Source organism: Gasterosteus aculeatus, chromosome 7, assembly GCF_964276395.1.
Source record: "Gasterosteus aculeatus chromosome 7, fGasAcu3.hap1.1, whole genome shotgun sequence".
Lineage (NCBI taxonomy): Eukaryota > Metazoa > Chordata > Actinopteri > Perciformes > Gasterosteidae > Gasterosteus > Gasterosteus aculeatus.
In genome coordinates, this window is record NC_135694.1 from 4,854,200 (window position 1) to 4,871,688 (window position 17,489).

Here is a 17,489-nt window from a genome sequence, read left to right on the forward strand (position 1 = left end):
CCTTGCGTGGCTTCGACGCGGCGTGAGAAAGAGGCTGAGCGGAGCGAGAGAGGCTAAAGTAAACACGCGTGCATGCGACCGGAGTCAATGTTTGCACCGCGCCTCTCCTGCAGACAGTCAACCCCCCAACAGGTATACAGTGTGTGATTAAATGACAGGTTTATCTTTTGGTTTGACATGAATTAAGAGATCTTTATTCATTTTACTATAGAAACACAGCAATCTGTCCCAAAACGTAAAGCACAAATACATTTTATTTCTTTTTTAAAAAGAAATTAGGCACAATGCAAAGACATCCAAAAAAAACAACATGGTTAAAATGATGTTTTGAACATCTGGGGAAGATGATACAGAAGGATGATCAGCTCATGATGGTGTTTAAACAAATACTCCAGCAAGTTAGTGTTACACTTCCGTAATGGACATTAGACAGGTATTAAAAACAGGATGATTTAAAAATAATTCATTCACTTTCCTAGTCGTACGTTTCTCACGATGCATCTTTCCGTGAGACGTTCTCTGCTTGGTAACGGTGGACAGCAAAACGAAGCTAAAAGAAGAGCGAACGGCGCCGCTCAAAAACTACTAAAAAAAAAAAAGAAACTGTGAATGTGTTTTAAGATATTTAGTTATGCGTCTTCGGGGTGTAGTTCAATCAACCACTCGACAAAAACATGTAAACGCACACGCACACTTCACCTCAGAGCCCCAGGTTCAGGCTTCCTTGACTTTAAGCCGGCGCCGTGCCCGCTGTGGCTGCGCGACACTCTCGCCGCCATCGTCCCTCCACCCCCGCGGGCGGGGGACGAACTCGGAAGGCACGACTCCCCCGGTGGACTTTGCTCCTCCACCGCTGATGTTTGTTTCAAATGTCCTTGTTTTTGAGTTTTGTCCAGATGTTCGTCTTCTCGCCTCTGGACCCTGCGGATCGCTATCTTTTATCTTCAGCCAAGTTCTCCGTCTGCTCCTGCGGAGGGAAATAATACAGAAAAGGATGAGAGAGAGTTTTTGGGTGAACATTGGTGACAGGGAGAGTATTTATACACAACAAACAAAGCCTTCACAGCATCATGTTGTCTCACACATGCACAGCTCCTGCTGCGGGGTTACTGGTGTTGTGTAATGATGCACGACTTATGAAGTATCGCTGCCTTTGTTTTCTCACAAGCCTAAACTAACACTTTTATTTCTATTTAGTTTTAAATCTGCATTTTTTCATGCAAGTGATGTTTCAAAATGACTGACAATGTCTAAATGTACTTTTTTTCCGGGGGGGGGGCGGAATCTTCTCCGAGCTTGCAGACAGTAAATGGAGGTCACATGGAGCATCGCACATTCATGACCAGAGCTCCTTTTATGTGAACAAGAAAACAGCAGACTGGAGGCAAATTAATGCGTCGGTTGGATATTTCAGCACCTCTTTCATCACCAATACGTCAACACGTGTTGAGCTATAATCACGTTCACTTCTACAGCTGCATTTACCGTGACGTTGTTTGTGACATATCTCAGGCAATCAATTATACAAATTGTCTAATTAATTATCTAAATCCAGCTACAGAATTGCTGATGATTGCTTATTTTTATTATTAGATGACGGTAAACTGAGCAAATTCATAAAACAGGACATTCACACAGAGAAAAGTCACACTAATGATATATTATTAGATGCGTTTCACTTACGTCATTTTATAGACCACCAAATTAGGCTTGAGAAAATATATTACATTATATATATATATATATATATATATATATTTATTAAAACAGTGCTAAATGTCGTTTGCCCTTGTCGACCGATGCGTGAAAAGGCAGAATGCCACTGGCTTGTAGCACAGGAATGCACGTATGACCAGACGTACTCCTGCATGCATCACTGTTTCGGCGGGACGCGGATGAACGTTTCCAGGGTACAGACCTGCTGGGACTCTGACGTCGTCCGGCTCTCGGGCGCCGTTGCCGTGGTAGGCGTGGACGGCACGCTGCCGTTGGAGTCTGTAATCAGCATCGAGCGCCTCTCCCTGGTCGGCTTTTCACACTTTGTCACCCGGAACCTGAAGAAAAAAAAGGTTGAGGTTTTTTTTTTTTTTTTCTGCTGGGTCTGTGAAATGATAACTGGAAACGCTCAAGAGCCGGCTCGTTAAAACAAATTGCCACTTGTACTTTTTGCTGTTGCATATTTACATCATGAGCAATATAAATAACGAGCAGGAAATCGTCCTTTTAATGAACAAACCCAGCGGGGGGGGTCAGCTAGTCGGATCTGTGCCACAGCGGGGAATCGTCGCGTGTCTTCTCACTGATAACACCCAAACAAACACGCTGCCTACGCGGCCCTAAACTTTACACCGCCCTCATCCACCCACCCCAACCACCCAAAAAGGCACTTGCGCGCGCGCGCACCAGCTTTAATTAAATCGGAAACTTAATGTTTTGTATGCAGGTCATGCAGACACTGTGCGTATGCAGCCCAGTCATCTGGGCGACCTCTCTGCATCCCGATGAGCTCGCGGCGTCACATCGAGGATGAGGAGAGCGCTCGCTGCGGGACGTGGACGACAGCGGGTTCACTGCTGGGCCGAGGAGCGCTTTCTAATAGTGGCAGCAGGTTTTAAAAAAGACCCCAACACTTTGTTGTTCCTGCTCGGCGCGGCGACTTTCCTCGTTTGCGGTGGAGTCCGCCGCGCCCGTGTGTCGGGTTGCGATGACCCTTCACGGGCACGAGGGAGTCCCCCCCGTTTTCACGAAGCCGCTGCCGATGCAAACAGAACATCCTGTCGCAGCAGCGCCGAGGACTGCGCTTTTCCGACAGCGATGTATTCAGACTGGGAGGTTGCCGTGGATTGACTTTTAGTAACCATCAGGGTCTCAGTGCAGGGAGGACCTCTCCTGTTGAATGCATTGTGAACAGGGGGGGAGGGGCCTGTTGCCATGGAGCACCGGCTCCGCAACATTGGTTCACAGCGCTGACACAAGAAAACACCTTACTCCGTCCGAACCCTGAGGCACCCGGGGGGGGGGTTCTTTTCTCCCAGGCTTCACCTGGACGGTTCACGCGTGCATTTTCCAGCTCACCGGTCCGGACTCTCGATGAGACTCATTTAGGATTTTGGGGGTTAGAGTTAATGTTTGATTGTTTGTGCCGTTAGTGTGCAAGCTAATAGCTAATAGGCGTCAAAGCACCTTGTGTGGAACGACATTTTTTGGAGGCAAGAAGAAATTCATAGCAGCAAAAACAGCAATGGACGCTCTTTTTTTCCCCCCTCTTACTGCATCCCTGACTCACACACACACACACACCCACAGAGACACGCACCTGCCCACAGCCAGGACCGTGACCTCTCCGGGCTGGCTGCGGCGTGGCTCCGGCCTGCGGGCAGACGGCCTCCTTATCAGCGGCCACTTCTTCTGGCTGCAGCGGGTGCAGATGTTCTTGTGGCCGCCGAGGCCGCTGATGGTGTGCAGGTGGCTGCAGGTGTGCTTGGCCGCTCCCGGCGGTGCGCCCGGGGATATGGGAGTCGTCGGAGGGGACGGGGTGCCGGGCGTCGTGGGGGTGAGCGGGGGGCTAGAAGGGAGGAGGACCAGAAGTTAGTGCGGGAGGGTTTTTGGGAGGACATTTTCTGCCTCGGTGACGGCACAATTGTCCAGATGAGCGCTCATGTGACCAAACGACTGACCGCCATACAAAAACATTTTCATGGAGATGGAACCAAGCACGTTGAATTACACGAACATCTCTGGTGGCTGGTTATAAAAACACACACCATCCATGGGACCCAATGGATGGTGTGTGTCAGGTCCTCCACTCTTTGGACGGAGAATTTGGGAATCAGTTCCCTTTCAGCCACGGGAGACAAATTCCGATCGGCTTCAGCCCGACCTGATTTGTTCGAATCAGGCCACCCATGGCGGGGGGGTGGTGTGGGGGGCCGACGAGGAGGGCTCCGGAAAAAGAAACCCGCCAGATGTGGATATAAATATGGATCACGCTAGCTGGGAAGTGCTGGGAATGTTTCTCTCACACACACACACACACACACATCAGGGTTGAGTCCCAAAGGTCCTGAGAAAAAAGGGGTTCTGGGTGCATGGGAGGAGGGGGGGGGGAGGGTGGGGGGCCGGCCCCATGTGCACCAGGTATAAATTATATCGTACTATATAATGAACTGACGTGGGTGGAGAACTGTTGGGGGAAGTTAAGTACGAAATCTAGAGAGGCAGATAGTCCCTCTCCGTCCCTCGTCTGTCTGTCTCTCCCCTTAAGTGTCCCCATAAATTAGCCCCCACCTCCACCCCCACCCCACCATCTCTAAGTGATCCACTGGCCGGCTGCCCAACCTGGTTTGGGCGAAGGAGAGAACGACACCAGAAGTAGGGAGTACCACAGTGCAGGGGGAGATTTTTCTTTTTTAGCAAAAAAGTTGAGGTGAGGGGGGGGGGCGGGTGTGTCAGATTTTCAGATTTCTTGCAGATTCTTCCAGGACACCCGATGCGACCGAGCAGAATACTTCCAGACCCAAACCTCGGCACCAGGCAAGTCTCTGGACCGTCTATCCACACGGCCTCTCCCCCACAGAAAGGGGGGAGAGAGAAAGGAAATAAACATACTGGATTCATCCTCACTCCTCTTCTGCCGTCAGCCCGCCCTCTCCGCTTATCTCGGCGGCCCAAAAAAAAAGCAAAGCGACGACGTCTAATCTCGGCTCGTGCCGTCAGCTGCGGTTGTCGTGACGCCGGCTCGTCTCGGAGAAACGAAATCAATCCCCGGAGGTCGATGCGAATGCCGGCCTCCCGATTCAGGCCGAGACCGACTGCTTTGCGTCAACGCCGTCGAGCCTTAGTTGCGCCTGTCGAGCGTGTGGAGCTGCCGGATCCGAAACTGTGATCAATGCGTTTGCACTCGTCGGAACGGGGGAAACGGTGCTTTAAGACTGAGGATGGGAAGATGATAAGACAAGGAGGCCCCCGCTGTACAGTCAGCTGATGATCCGCGTGCGGGAATGAGGAAACATCACTGCGTTTAATAATCAGTCACAACTCGTCTAACTAGATCAACTCCATGTAAAGTCTCAGGCACAACGACACCAACGGTTTCTTCACTTTATCTCTGTGTTCTGGCAAATAATCCAACAACTGTGCCCAATAGGCTTTAATGATTACCCTCAATACATTGATGCGGGACACTGCGGCATTCTGGGAGGGGGCGGGGTGGGGGGGGGGGGGGCGCTCCCCAGCTGCTCGCCCCCCATCAGACCGTGCCAATCTGCAGGAAGCATCGGAAGAGAAGTGTGGCCTGATTGCCTTTTGTGTTCACTTCCTGCTCTGGCCAATCTCATTCCACTGAGCCCCCCCCCCACTACCCCCCCCTCTCTCTCTCTCTCTCTCTCTCTCTCTCTCACAAGGAGGCTTACGCCGCCATCTGGTGGTTGAGATGGACGGGACACTTACCCATCGGAGTCTATGCTGTTCTCATGAACCATGGCTTTCAGGGCGTCGGAGTTTGCTGAGGAAAGAGAATCACACAGTAATGCAGATTAAAGGAAAGGGGGGGGGGGGGGGGGGGGGGGGGCACAGTGCTCGATTGAAAAATGGTTACACCCAAATAACTCCCGCGACCCAATTAAAACACTCACAGAGCACGGCTACTGCACCGGATAACCTCAGGAGGAAGTGCCAGACCATTTAAAAAAAAAAGACTCCGAGGGGCGATTTTGAAAAAGTGTTGCGTCTGTGATTTGGCACAAGGACATCGTTTGCTTTTTTTTGGAACAGTACGTGAAGACAAAGTAGCCTCGACACAGACACAACCGCTCGGATGTGGATTTACATAATTTGCTCCCGCAGACAGAGGGCGCGCCGCGGTGCATCCAGCGACTTCACCACAGGCGCCCTGCAGCGCGTCCGAAATGCATCCATCCTCTCTTCTCACCCACCACAAGAAGCATCCCCGGCAGCCGCTACACATTTTGGGGTCCAAAAGTATTTTTTGCATTATTACTTCTTTTTTTTTTTAAATCATTCAAAAAAATAATTAAAAAAGTTCACGGCGTATTGATGCTGCATGGACGACCAACGAGGAACGAGGCGGCCGCTGTTCCTCGCTGGTCACTTGTCTATTTATACGCCAACTGCTTGCTGGAAATGACTCACTTTGTTCCGCGTGGTTATTTCCGGGAAAAATACCTGAAGGTACGAGCGTCCCGCAACGAGGAAGCTCTTTCAAGCGTGTTCCGGTAGACACTTACAGTCCCCGAGGTTCACTCCCCAAAAGCTGAGTCAGCGCGAAGGAGGACGGAGGACAATGGTGGCCAGACGGGACGATGCAGCGGGTTAGTCACCGGGCGATACTCGCAGACAAGCCGGACCTGTTGTTAAGATTGTTATCGGCGAGGATTATTGGCAAACCTTTACCTTTACCCCCTTATCTAAAATAATCCGTATACAAACGTTTAATGAAAAATAATACATCATTAAACATCATTCAAAGAAGTTTAAGCAGATATTTTTATTTTGGTCAACAAGTATAATCTCTTCTATTTTATATTCTATATTCTTACAGCTGTGTTTTGTCATATTGTTGTTTATTATGCCAAGAAAAGCTTGACGACATATTTAACATTTATTTCGCTCTCGATGTGCACAACCATCAAAATCACCCCAAACTCCCCTTCAGACAAACTGAAATCAAACTCAACATCGAGCGTCGAGCAGCCGGGTTTCAGCGGCACGTCAGCGCTGCGGGCGGGCAAATGGAAATCACGGCATATTACTGTAATCTCCCCTCACGGGAAAAGGCCCGTGTTATTCTAGCGAATGACCCGTTGATCCTTCGCTTTCCTGTTGACGCTCCCCAACGGACGTTATGGACTCAAATGACCCCGGTTTGAGCAGATGTGGACAGAAGCTGCTCCAGCTCAGGCTCAACGGTTCAAACTTGCAAGAATAAAAGTGCTGGTTCAACCGCCGAGACGCACTCCCGGTACACAACCGCAGCAAAAGTCCAAACCGTTTGGGCCAAAAGTGCGAAAAACAACTTGGTTGGATGCATTTGCTGCTCTGTGCGGCGCGCACGTACCTTCGTTTTTCATGATGTAGTGGACGATCTGGCCGACGGTGTCGTTGTTTTCACTCAGGGTGTCATTCATGTCTGCAAGGCGAGCAGAGAAACACACGCGCTCAGTGGTCGAAAGTTATTATGCGCTGCTGCAGCAGCCGGTTAAAAGCAGGTGACAAATATTTAGGCTGTATATTTTTGGAGAGCGGCACAGTAAAATAAACTAACCGGGACTCGTGTGTGTTGAAATGTGTGTGTGTGTGGGGGGCAAACATTCCTCAGGCAACCCCTGAAGGCCCCTTCATGGAAAACATGACGCCAGTAAACGATATTTCGAGAGAACCTGTTAACATCACAACTCGATGCTTCTCCCATTGGTCTCACAGTTTGACAATTATTTATCCGGAATGGGAAGAAAAAAGAAGAAAAAAAAAGAGAGCGAGGAAACCCGATCGCTGTGCAACACGAGAAGAATGACAACCCGACCAGCTGAACACACGAGCTGGGATTGGAGGGGAAAAAAAAGAAAGGAGGGTTGGGCTCGTTGTAAAAAGAGGGAGGAGGAAACAGAAGGAAAAACCCATGATGGACCTTTACAGACAACCGATTCTTAAACATTAACACAGCAGCCCACAGCTGGATTTAAAGAGACTGAGGTCGGTCTAAGGGAGGGGGGGGGTGGGGGGTTCTTGCGCAGCCAATCTCTCCGTTAGCTATTAGGGATCGTTCCCACCACGGTAGTCTGCTCTGTATCTGACATACGCCAAAGTCAACGCAACTGTTCCCAATTCCCAGCTTATTTTGCGACCAACCCGTCGGGACCTTCTCCTCCCGCCGCTTTAATCCCCGCTCTGTTTCCTTAGATTAACGGGACTATCGAGTCCCCTTTCCCTCACCTCCGCCCAGCTCGGGATCCTTCTCCTCCTCCTCCTCCTCCTCCTCGCCATGGTCGGTGGTGCACCGGTAGCCCTTCCTCTTCAGCACGTGGCAGATCACCACCCCCAGCAGGCCCAGCAGGAAGAACACGGGCACCAGGACAAAAGCGGTGTAGTCCGGGTGGCTCGACGCCGCGTCGCCGTCGCCAGAAACCGTCGTTTGGCCCTCTAGAGGAGGAAAGGAAGGAAGGAAGGAAAGGTGATTACATAAGATATTGTTGCAACATCACAACAGCCTCCACGGCAACCTGATGCCCAACAGCTGAGGGGATTTAAATGCTGCGACATGACAAGAGACGTCCCGCTGCCCTCCAGGATCCAAGGGAATAAAAGAGGGGGAGTGGGGGCGGCAAAAACTGACATGGAGTCGAGACTAACCATTGCCACGTTGATTACCTTCTTCATCTGCCGGTTTCTGAGTGATCAGTGCATTTCGATTTTAAACGGTGGACCTGATCCGGTCAAAAAAAAGGGAGGGGTGGGGGGGTCAGCTGGAGGGGGGCAAAGCGGCCCTCGATCACGCTGTTGACATTACATCGTGCAGCGGAATGCACAACGCACAGGAGGGCTTTTGTCCGTCTTCCTGTTCCCATCAGAGGGAGAGAGACACACACACACACACGCACACAAAGACAGTTTGAACATAGAAATCACACATTCATGACGTTGGGAAAACGCGCTCGGTGGGCGTGTCTGCGCTTCCGCCATTGTCCCAGTTCCCCCGACGCGTCGGACCGAACGCGCTGATAAAGACCATTGTCTGCTCTCTCTCGCCGGCGTGCGCGTCCACGTGCCTGCTTGGCTGGCGGGCCTTCCCGGGGAAGACAGACCGCCGATTGGCAAAAGGGTTGAATAGAATCATTAGAGGTTTCCTCGCATCCACAGCTGGCGCTCGTAGGTTCGGTTCTGATATTCGTGAGCAACATCTGGGCTGCGTTGGGCTTTGATTGGATCATTTTGGGGCTCTGGGTTAGAGACCGGAATGAGAACGGGTTTTAATCCGGGGCGAGGCGGCCGTAAGGCGCCGTGCTTTTACGACACGATGTAAAAAAATCACAAGCACAGAAAGTGCAGCGTGGCGACGGCCACAACGACAGGCCGAAAAAAGGGCTCATTGCTGAAGAGGAAGCGGCACGTGACTCCACGCCGTGCTCCCCAACCTACATCCTACTTCCGCTTCACGGTTTCATTTCATTTTTCAATTTCATGAGTCACTTCCTGCCAAACGCAGCATGCGACAAGTTTAGTCGGAGAGAGAAAGCGGCAAAATCAGTGTTGGCCGAGCGACTTTTACTCTGCTCGTAACTGCATTGATCTGTATTTACTCACCGTGGGAAGGAGAGAGAGAATAGCTACGATCAGGATAAAGACGCAATGCTGCCGGCGGGCTTAAAGTAATTCATAGAAGTGTCTGACAGTGAGTGATAGCCACAGCAAATAAAAACTATTGTTTATCTTCCGTTATTGTTTCATTCTAAAAAAAAAGGAATTTCACAGACTTAATGTCACAAAGGCACCAAGAATTCAAAAAAAAAAAAAAAAAGGACTAGTTTCGTCCAAGAGTATATTCCAAAGAGTCCACGAACCTCTTGGGACAGCCCGGTACCACTGACCCGGCTCACAATAAGTTCCACAGGGCCTGCAGACGCCACATTAAGCGGTCAATCGATCAAAGACACAGTGTGTGTGTGTGTGTGTGTGTGTGTGTGTGTGTGTGTGCACACACACAAACCGCATGAGCAAATCATTAATACTCCACCATTGTACCAAATGACGAGCTCTAATTGAATGAGCGGGAGGGTTCGGCCTTTTTGCAAGCCACAGTTTCGTGTGGACTTTCCGTGGAAAATTTAAACGGGCCCAGAATTTTAAAAAGGTTATGGTGGGGTAGAAGCAAAGCCTTAAAACACAAGAGACACAGAAGTGAGCCTAGCGGTAATTCAAAATACCCACAGACCCAAAACGAGCAGCGTGCAGCAACGTATTATTATTTGCATGCGATTTCTCTAGACGGGACCACCAAGAGATCGACGATAACCCGGCGTCGTGTTTGAATATGAACCAAGTGATCTGTTAAATACATGCTCGATTAAATACAAGTGGTAGAATCCCACTGGGCGTTTTTTTGGTCTATGGAACCAGGTCACAAAAAAATCTGCAATCCCTGTGGCACTATGAACAAACCTTTAAGAACACTGAGAGCAGCAGAACAGGGAACTTCATTTGAGAGGCAATTAAGGTCATTTATGTTGAAAGAGAAAAAAAACAGTGTTAAGGGAATGCATTGTACAATGTGAGCTGTGTTGCAAATGCAGTCTGAAACACGCATCTTGAATAATTTATTTGAGTAAAGTCTTGGATAAGGAGGAATAGTGGTTTGTAATGTAAAGCCAGGAGTCCATTGTAACCATTTGCTGTAGCTTTTAACTTGTGTTTGGAACAATTAACAATAAAAACAAACATTTCATACCGTTTCTAACTCATTAAGTGAAACAATGCAAAAGCCCCACGTGTATAATTTCTATTAGTGTAGAAAAGAAACACTGGTTGTAGCCTATTATCTTTTAATAAATGCTAAAAAGGCTCCTTTTTTTGTTTTTGTCGACTGCATGATGTCGGAGTCCCGGATGGCACGCAGTAACTAGTCGTGCAGCGTCCTTCCGAACTCTCCCGTTAACAACCGAGATTGCATTAGTGCTTAAAGTTACTTTATTCCCCGTACATGTCGGCATCACTCTAATTTATTTTAAATTAACACTTCGTTGGAAGAATAAACATTTACGATACTGCGTCTCTGCTAAAGTTGATAGCCTTTTTTAGGAGGAGGGAGGAGAGCTCCGGTGACTCACGCGTGTCGGCGGTAGAACTGGCCATTGACGGGCAGCGGCGCACCGGAGGCCCCGCGGAGGATGTAAGTCAACGGGCGGCCGTCGGGAAACGTAACGCCGCTGGTCACCGGCTAGCCGCGGTCAGGTCTAAACTGGAGGCGTGGCCTCGTCCTGACGTCAAGGCATTTCCTGATTCACGGAGGAGGGGGATACGCCCTGATCTTAAAGAGACACGACGGCGTGAAGCCCACACGCCACGTGACCCCGCCTACAAAGAGAGGTGCAGAGGCGGGAAGCGCGAGAGGATTCGCTTCTTACTACTTCCGTTTTCGTTGGTTGTTGCTGGAAAGGCGGTTTTAGTCTCAGTGCGTTTTCAGTTACTTGGGTATTTCCGTCCTATGACAACAACAAACAAGTTATGTTGTATCATTATGAATACAGATACAACTGTTTGATCACAGGGGGGAAAATACTACTATGTAATACTTGGATGCTACTATAATTTCGTTTTTTAATCTCTGCCACTTGGTTTCAGTAATTAAAGGCTTTAGGCAGGGCTGTAGTGGAGGGTAAACGCATGTAAACGCCGTTTACGCACCTATAAATAGCGTTTACGCACCTCAAAGTTACCTGCGCCTTGTATTCTTCCGTTGGAATAATCCGAAATAAACTTGGTGTAATTTTAAAACAGCTAAGACTACGTTTCCTATTGTTGAACATATAAACGCCGTAGTCTGAATCATGTTCATCTGCGCTGTATTGCGGTCTGTGAGCATCCAATCAGTGCCTTGCGGCTGCAGCAGCGACACCAATCAGGATCCAGGAGGCACATACACGTTGTGGATCAGCCCAGTGGTCCCCAACCTTTCTTACCTCACGGACCGGTTTCATGTCAGACCGTGGACCGGTCGAGAAGGTCCGACGGGGGGTGGTGTAGTCGTTGCGGGCGGAACAACAACCGACAGGGGGGGGGGGTGTAGTAGTCGCGCGCTCTGTGTTCGCTGGTCGTGCACGGTAAAAGGACAAGACGTCTGGTGACGCGTAGATTAGAAAACAAGTCAGTTCTCAATGTGAAAAAAAACATGCTGTATAGGCTATTTATGATGACATAGGTAGTATATGAGTGTTCCTTTAACTTATGTTGTCAGTGTAATTGACAGGCTGCATAACTGGTTAACTCTTAAATTCAACATATTTGTTCAGGCAGTGAGAGGACAGGCAATGATGCAGAGAGCACAGGGAGAGGAGAAACACCAGGTCCAATAGAGAGAGGAGAAGCACTATGCAAGGCAGGACCTGACGTGGAGGACAAGGAGGCCCTCTGGGCACTACTGTGAAAAGGAGACTCCATATGTAGATAGTTCTTAATCTGCAATTGTGTTGTTGTGTTGTCATACTTTTCTTCACTGTTTTCATAGATTTAATGAACTACAAACTACTAACACATGTATTCATTGTCATTGATTGTATATGACTTTTACTGATAACACAATGCAATATAGCCAGGACAGCCTTACAGAGTCGCGACGCTTTGTGTTGCGTTGCTTCACATTGCGTCGAGGTCTGTATGATCACAACATTCAGAGTTTACCCACCTTTAATTTTACCACTACAGCACTGCCTATATGTGATGTCTCAGTAGTGTTTGTGACTAGCAGGTGCACTGAATGAACTCATTAGGTGAGTGACAGATGGAGGAGACAGGGTAGAAAGTGACGGAGCTGTGGCGAGGCTTATTTATTTTATTTTCATCCTAAAACTATCTGTACTGGTAGTAATTTACCACTAAACGACGTCGGGGGATTTCACAAACACCGTCATCACCTGTGTGTCAGCACTGCACGAGCACTAGGCGGAGGAGGAGGAGGAAGGAGGAAGGAGCACGGCTTGTGGGCGCCGCGGAGCAGTTCGGTGAAATTCTCACAAGAACTCAAATAAATGCCCCGTCGAATGTCAAAACACATTTGGGGGGATTTGGTGACAGTGCGAGTAATAGTAATTCTAAAATTTTGATGAATGAAGAAACAATTGTGCTCCAGCAAAAGGGGCACTTTTCTCATCTGGGCTCAAACAGCCTCCAAAAAACGCAGTGCCAAAGACTACACCATGCCCAGCTGTTTTGGTAATGAATGAGAGTTAAATAGATATTGCTCGTTGAATTTGAGCTATTCCAAACCTTTACTTAGCAATAGTTGATTTGACCACTCTCATGTAGGATTATGTACCGAGCACCGGTGCCATATTGGTGAAATGAAATGACAAAAATGACACAAATGACTATATGAACATCTATTTATTGAACTTTAACAAAACTGAAAAGTGCAAATGTAAAACAAATCTTTTTTGTGGGATTTAGTCCAGCGCTTCTTTAATGTGTCTTGTCCATATATTGAAGCAATAATGATAACAAATAAACAAATAATAAATAGTAAATGCTTTATATAGCCACATATTAAAATAAGAAAAGCTTCCGAAGCATCACGGCCGAGGCGAAAACATGGGTATTTTCTTTTAGTTCGTCCGTAAACTTACATTTACGTTTCGGCATGGCTGCAGATGTCATGTGCTGTAAACAATGCAACTAGTGAAGTGCTCAGTGTTGCCAGATTGTAAATGGTGAAGTATCGTACCAAAGGCTCAAAATGGTCGTATTTGGAGGATAATTATCGTGTATCTGGCAACATTGAGATCGGTCGACCAATGACTGTTCTCTCTACAGTCAGAGCTCGCGAAAGAAGGTGGAACGTAAGGGAGACACCATTTCCAAAACTGGTAAGGGCGTAACAACTAGTTTGTGAAAGACCCAGAGAAACACAAATATACGACGAAGCAAAATCCCGGACGTTTATGGAATCTCTGCCGGACGCATTTTTTAGGTCTCAAAAAGAGGACATGTCCGGAGAAAAGAGGACGTTTTGTCACCCTAATGAAACAGCCTGATTACTCTGTCCTCGCAGCAGCTAACGATACCTCACCGCTTGTGTAGCTACAGCAGCTAGCTAGCCATCTACCTTCTATTAGTATTTATTTTTCTACACAATAGAAAAGCGATGTGCTCTCGTGCCTCATGCAGCTCTTCTGTGTTGCACGTCAATACTTTGAGACAAACAAGGAGCGCCAATCTAACGTAAATGCTTTTCAATAAATGTCTTTAGTTCCTGCACAATGAACACGAATCTCAAATTAAATGATTAATATTCCCCAAATTCAAATTAACTACACTTCCGCTGTTACAGAGGGGAAACACTGTAATCATACTGTAAACTTTTAAAAGTTCATATATTGTGCATAGTTTGAAGTGAAAAAAACCCTTTCTTCAATTGTGTTTGGGTTCAGGCTTTGTTTAGAATCGGTATCGGAAAAACCCAAACGATACTCATCCCTACTCTCACGTGACATGTCTGCGCGCTCAACGTGAAGCTAAAGCCAGCCGCTGGTTAGCTTAGCATGAAGACTGGAGACAAGAGGGCTCGAAAGGGATGTTTAAAAATCCGGATTCAACAGTTTACAAATTTCCGACTTGATGACAAAATAGACAAAAATCGTTCTTTATTTATTCTTAAAGTGTTTGCTTTCAAGATCAAGATGGGGTCATAGAAAAAAACAAGTAGAGCAAAGTGTTTTATGCACCATGTGAAGTGGATGAGCTCCATCAATACAAATACACCGTCCACACACACACATTTACTCTAAAGGCTCATTTGCATATTGTAGATACCTTCACTGTAACCATAGAGACGTTACATCATGATGGAACATTTCTCCACGTTCCATGTTCCATGTTCTATGCTCCGTTCACCACAGCATAAGAACACAGTCTGTTGCACATCCAGTCAGTCAGTTTCAAACCTCGCATCTACACACTGAAGTTTTAAGGACCTACACTTGCAGAAAGCAACCATGTAATGCCTCAGGAGTCTGTAGAGGGGACGAAGACGCGTTCTGCTGCACCTAACAGAGCTCAAGGTAAGTGAGGAATCCAGACAGACTGCAGCCTTACTGCTGTGAATGATGTATTGGTCTATCGGGTGGAGAAGGCTGTGATTTAGAGCTAATACCTTGAGATAAACCTCTGATTCCTGCTGTTGTCATGTAGATGTACACAGAGACGCATTAACATATAAAAGTACTTACACAGAGACGCATATATAAAAGTTATTTGAGGAAATTGCACTTCTGAGTTTGTACCCTATGGTTGAATGCACTTATTGTAAGTCGCTTTGGATAAAAGCGTCAGCTAAATGAAATGTAATGTAATGTAAAAAGTACTTACACAGAGACGCACTAACATATTGGTATGCACAGAGACTAGCTAAACATAAAAAGCAAATACAGAAATACAGTTTAACAACCACAAATATATAATGTAGATTTACACATCCATACAAACATGAAATAATTAAAATGTGCATCAAATTAAAATAATTGGATCTATTAATCTTGTCTCACATCCTGATGATCCTCCTCACGTCTCTTCTCCTTGTCTGCAGACCAACGGGACGCCATCAGGACGCCACGTCAACGGGACGCCATCAGGACGTCACGTCAACCCCTCAGGAGCAAATCCAGATCTACGCATGACATACACTTAGATACACTTATTAGATGTACACAAAGACAATAACAATTAGATCCACACACAGACACACTAACAATTAGATGTACACACAGACACACTAACATTTGGTTCTAAACAAAGACACACACTAACATTTAGATGTACACAAAGACACATTAATATTTAGATGTACACACAGACACACTAACAATTAGATCTACACACAGACACACTAACAATTAGATGTACACACGGACACACTAACAATTAGATCTACACACAGACACACTAACAATTAGATGTACACACTGACACGTGCTGATGACCATCCTCACGTCTCTTCTCCTTGTCTGCAGACCAACAGGACGCCATCAGGACGCCACGTCATCGGGACGCTACGTCATCAGGACACCATCAGGACGCCACGTCATCGGGACGCCATCAGGATTCCATCGGGACGCCATCAGGACGCCGCGTCAACCCCTCAGGAGCAAATCCAGATCTACTCATGACACACACACACACACACACACACACACAGATGTACTCAGAGACACACTAACATTTAGACACGCTGGCAAATTTAGATGTACAATTAGATGTACACACAGACACACTATCATTTGGTTCTAAACAAAGACACACACTAATATTTAGATGTACACAAAGACACAATAACAATTAGATGTACACACAGACACACTACCATTTGGTTCTAAACAAAGACACTAATATTTAAATGTGCACAAAGACATATTAATATTTAGATGTACACACAGACACACTAACATTTAGATGTACACACAGACACACTAACAATTAGATGTACACACAGACACACTCATTTGGTTCTAAACAAAGACACACACTAATATTTAGATGTACACAAAGACACAATAACAATTAGATGTACGCACAGACACACTAACAATTAGATGTACACACAGACACACTAACAATTAGATGTACACACAGACACAGTAACATTTGGTTCTAAACAAAGACACACTAACATTTGGATGTACACAAAGACACATTAATATTTAGATGTACACACAGACACACTAACAATTAGATGTACACACAGACACACTAACATTTGGTTCTAAACAAATACACACTAATATTTTGATGTACACAAAGACACAATAACAATTAGATGTACACACTGACACATCCTGATGATCCTCCTCACGTCTCTTCTCCTTGTCTGCAGACGATCAGGACGCCATCAGGACACCATCAGGACGCCACGTCATCGGGACGCCATCAGGACACCACGTCATCGGGACGCCATCAGGACGCCGCGTCAACCCCTCAGGAGCAAATCCAGATCTACTCATGACACACACACACACACCCACACATACACGCACACACACACACAGATGTACTCACAGACACACTAACATTTGGTTCTAAACAAAGACACACACTAATATTTAGATGTACACAAAGACATATTAATATTTAGATGTACACACAGACACACTAACATTTAAATGTACACACAGCCACACTAACAATTAGATGTACACAGACACACACTAATATTTAGATGTACACAAAGACATATTAATATTTAGATGTACACACAGACACACTAACAATTAGATCCACACACAGACACACTAACAATTAGATGTACACACAGACACACTAACAATTAGATGTACACACAGACACACTAACAATTAGATGTACACAGACACACACTAATATTTAGATGTACACAAAGACATATTAATATTTAGATGTACACACAGACACACTAACATTTAAATGTACACACAGACACACTAACAATTAGATGTACACAGACACACACTAATATTTAGATGTACACAAAGACATATTAATATTTAGATGTACACACAGACACACTAACAATTAGATCCACACACAGACACACTAACAATTAGATGTACACACAGACACACTAACAATTAGATGTACACACAGACACACTAACAATTAGATGTACACACGGACACACTAACAATTAGATCTACACACAGACACACTAACAATTAGATGTACACACAGACACATCCTGATGATCCTCCTCACGTCTCTTCTCCTTGTCTGCAGACCAACAGGACACCATCAGGACG

At 46.6% G+C, this 17,489-nt stretch overlaps 1 protein-coding gene and 1 long non-coding RNA gene across 2 annotated transcripts; one reads left to right on the plus strand and one right to left on the minus strand.

The window, feature by feature from the left end:
- Nucleotides 1-165: 165 nt before the first annotated feature.
- On the minus strand, nucleotides 166-11,266 carry rell1 (RELT like 1). The gene is made up of 7 exons (XM_078107136.1): nucleotides 10,839-11,266; nucleotides 7,951-8,157; nucleotides 7,076-7,147; nucleotides 5,449-5,503; nucleotides 3,317-3,565; nucleotides 1,919-2,054; nucleotides 166-967 (listed from the first exon to the last, which is right to left on the minus strand). The coding sequence occupies exons 1-7, from the start codon at nucleotides 10,861-10,863 to the stop codon at nucleotides 932-934; spliced, it is 780 nt and encodes a 259-aa protein (XP_077963262.1). The 5' UTR covers nucleotides 10,864-11,266; the 3' UTR covers nucleotides 166-931.
- Nucleotides 11,267-13,531: 2,265 nt separating this feature from the next.
- Nucleotides 13,532-15,446, plus strand: LOC144410396 (uncharacterized). The gene is made up of 3 exons (XR_013468428.1): nucleotides 13,532-13,589; nucleotides 14,709-14,783; nucleotides 15,308-15,446. It is a non-coding gene; the product is annotated as an uncharacterized LOC144410396 (long non-coding RNA).
- Nucleotides 15,447-17,489: the final 2,043 nt, after the last annotated feature.

What these genes read in the sequence shown, in the direction of transcription:
- rell1 (XM_078107136.1), bottom strand. Translation starts at nt 10,863, where the DNA reads ATGGCCAGTTCTACCGCCGACACGC. An exon ending in AACAGCATAGACTCCGATGG is followed by an intron (nt 3,566 to 5,448) that starts GTAAGTGTCCCG and finishes CCTCCCTTCTAG; the next exon opens with CCCCCCGCTCACCCCCACGA. An exon ending in CGACGTCAGAGTCCCAGCAG is followed by an intron (nt 968 to 1,918) that starts GTCTGTACCCTG and finishes TTCCCTCCGCAG; the next exon opens with GAGCAGACGGAGAACTTGGC.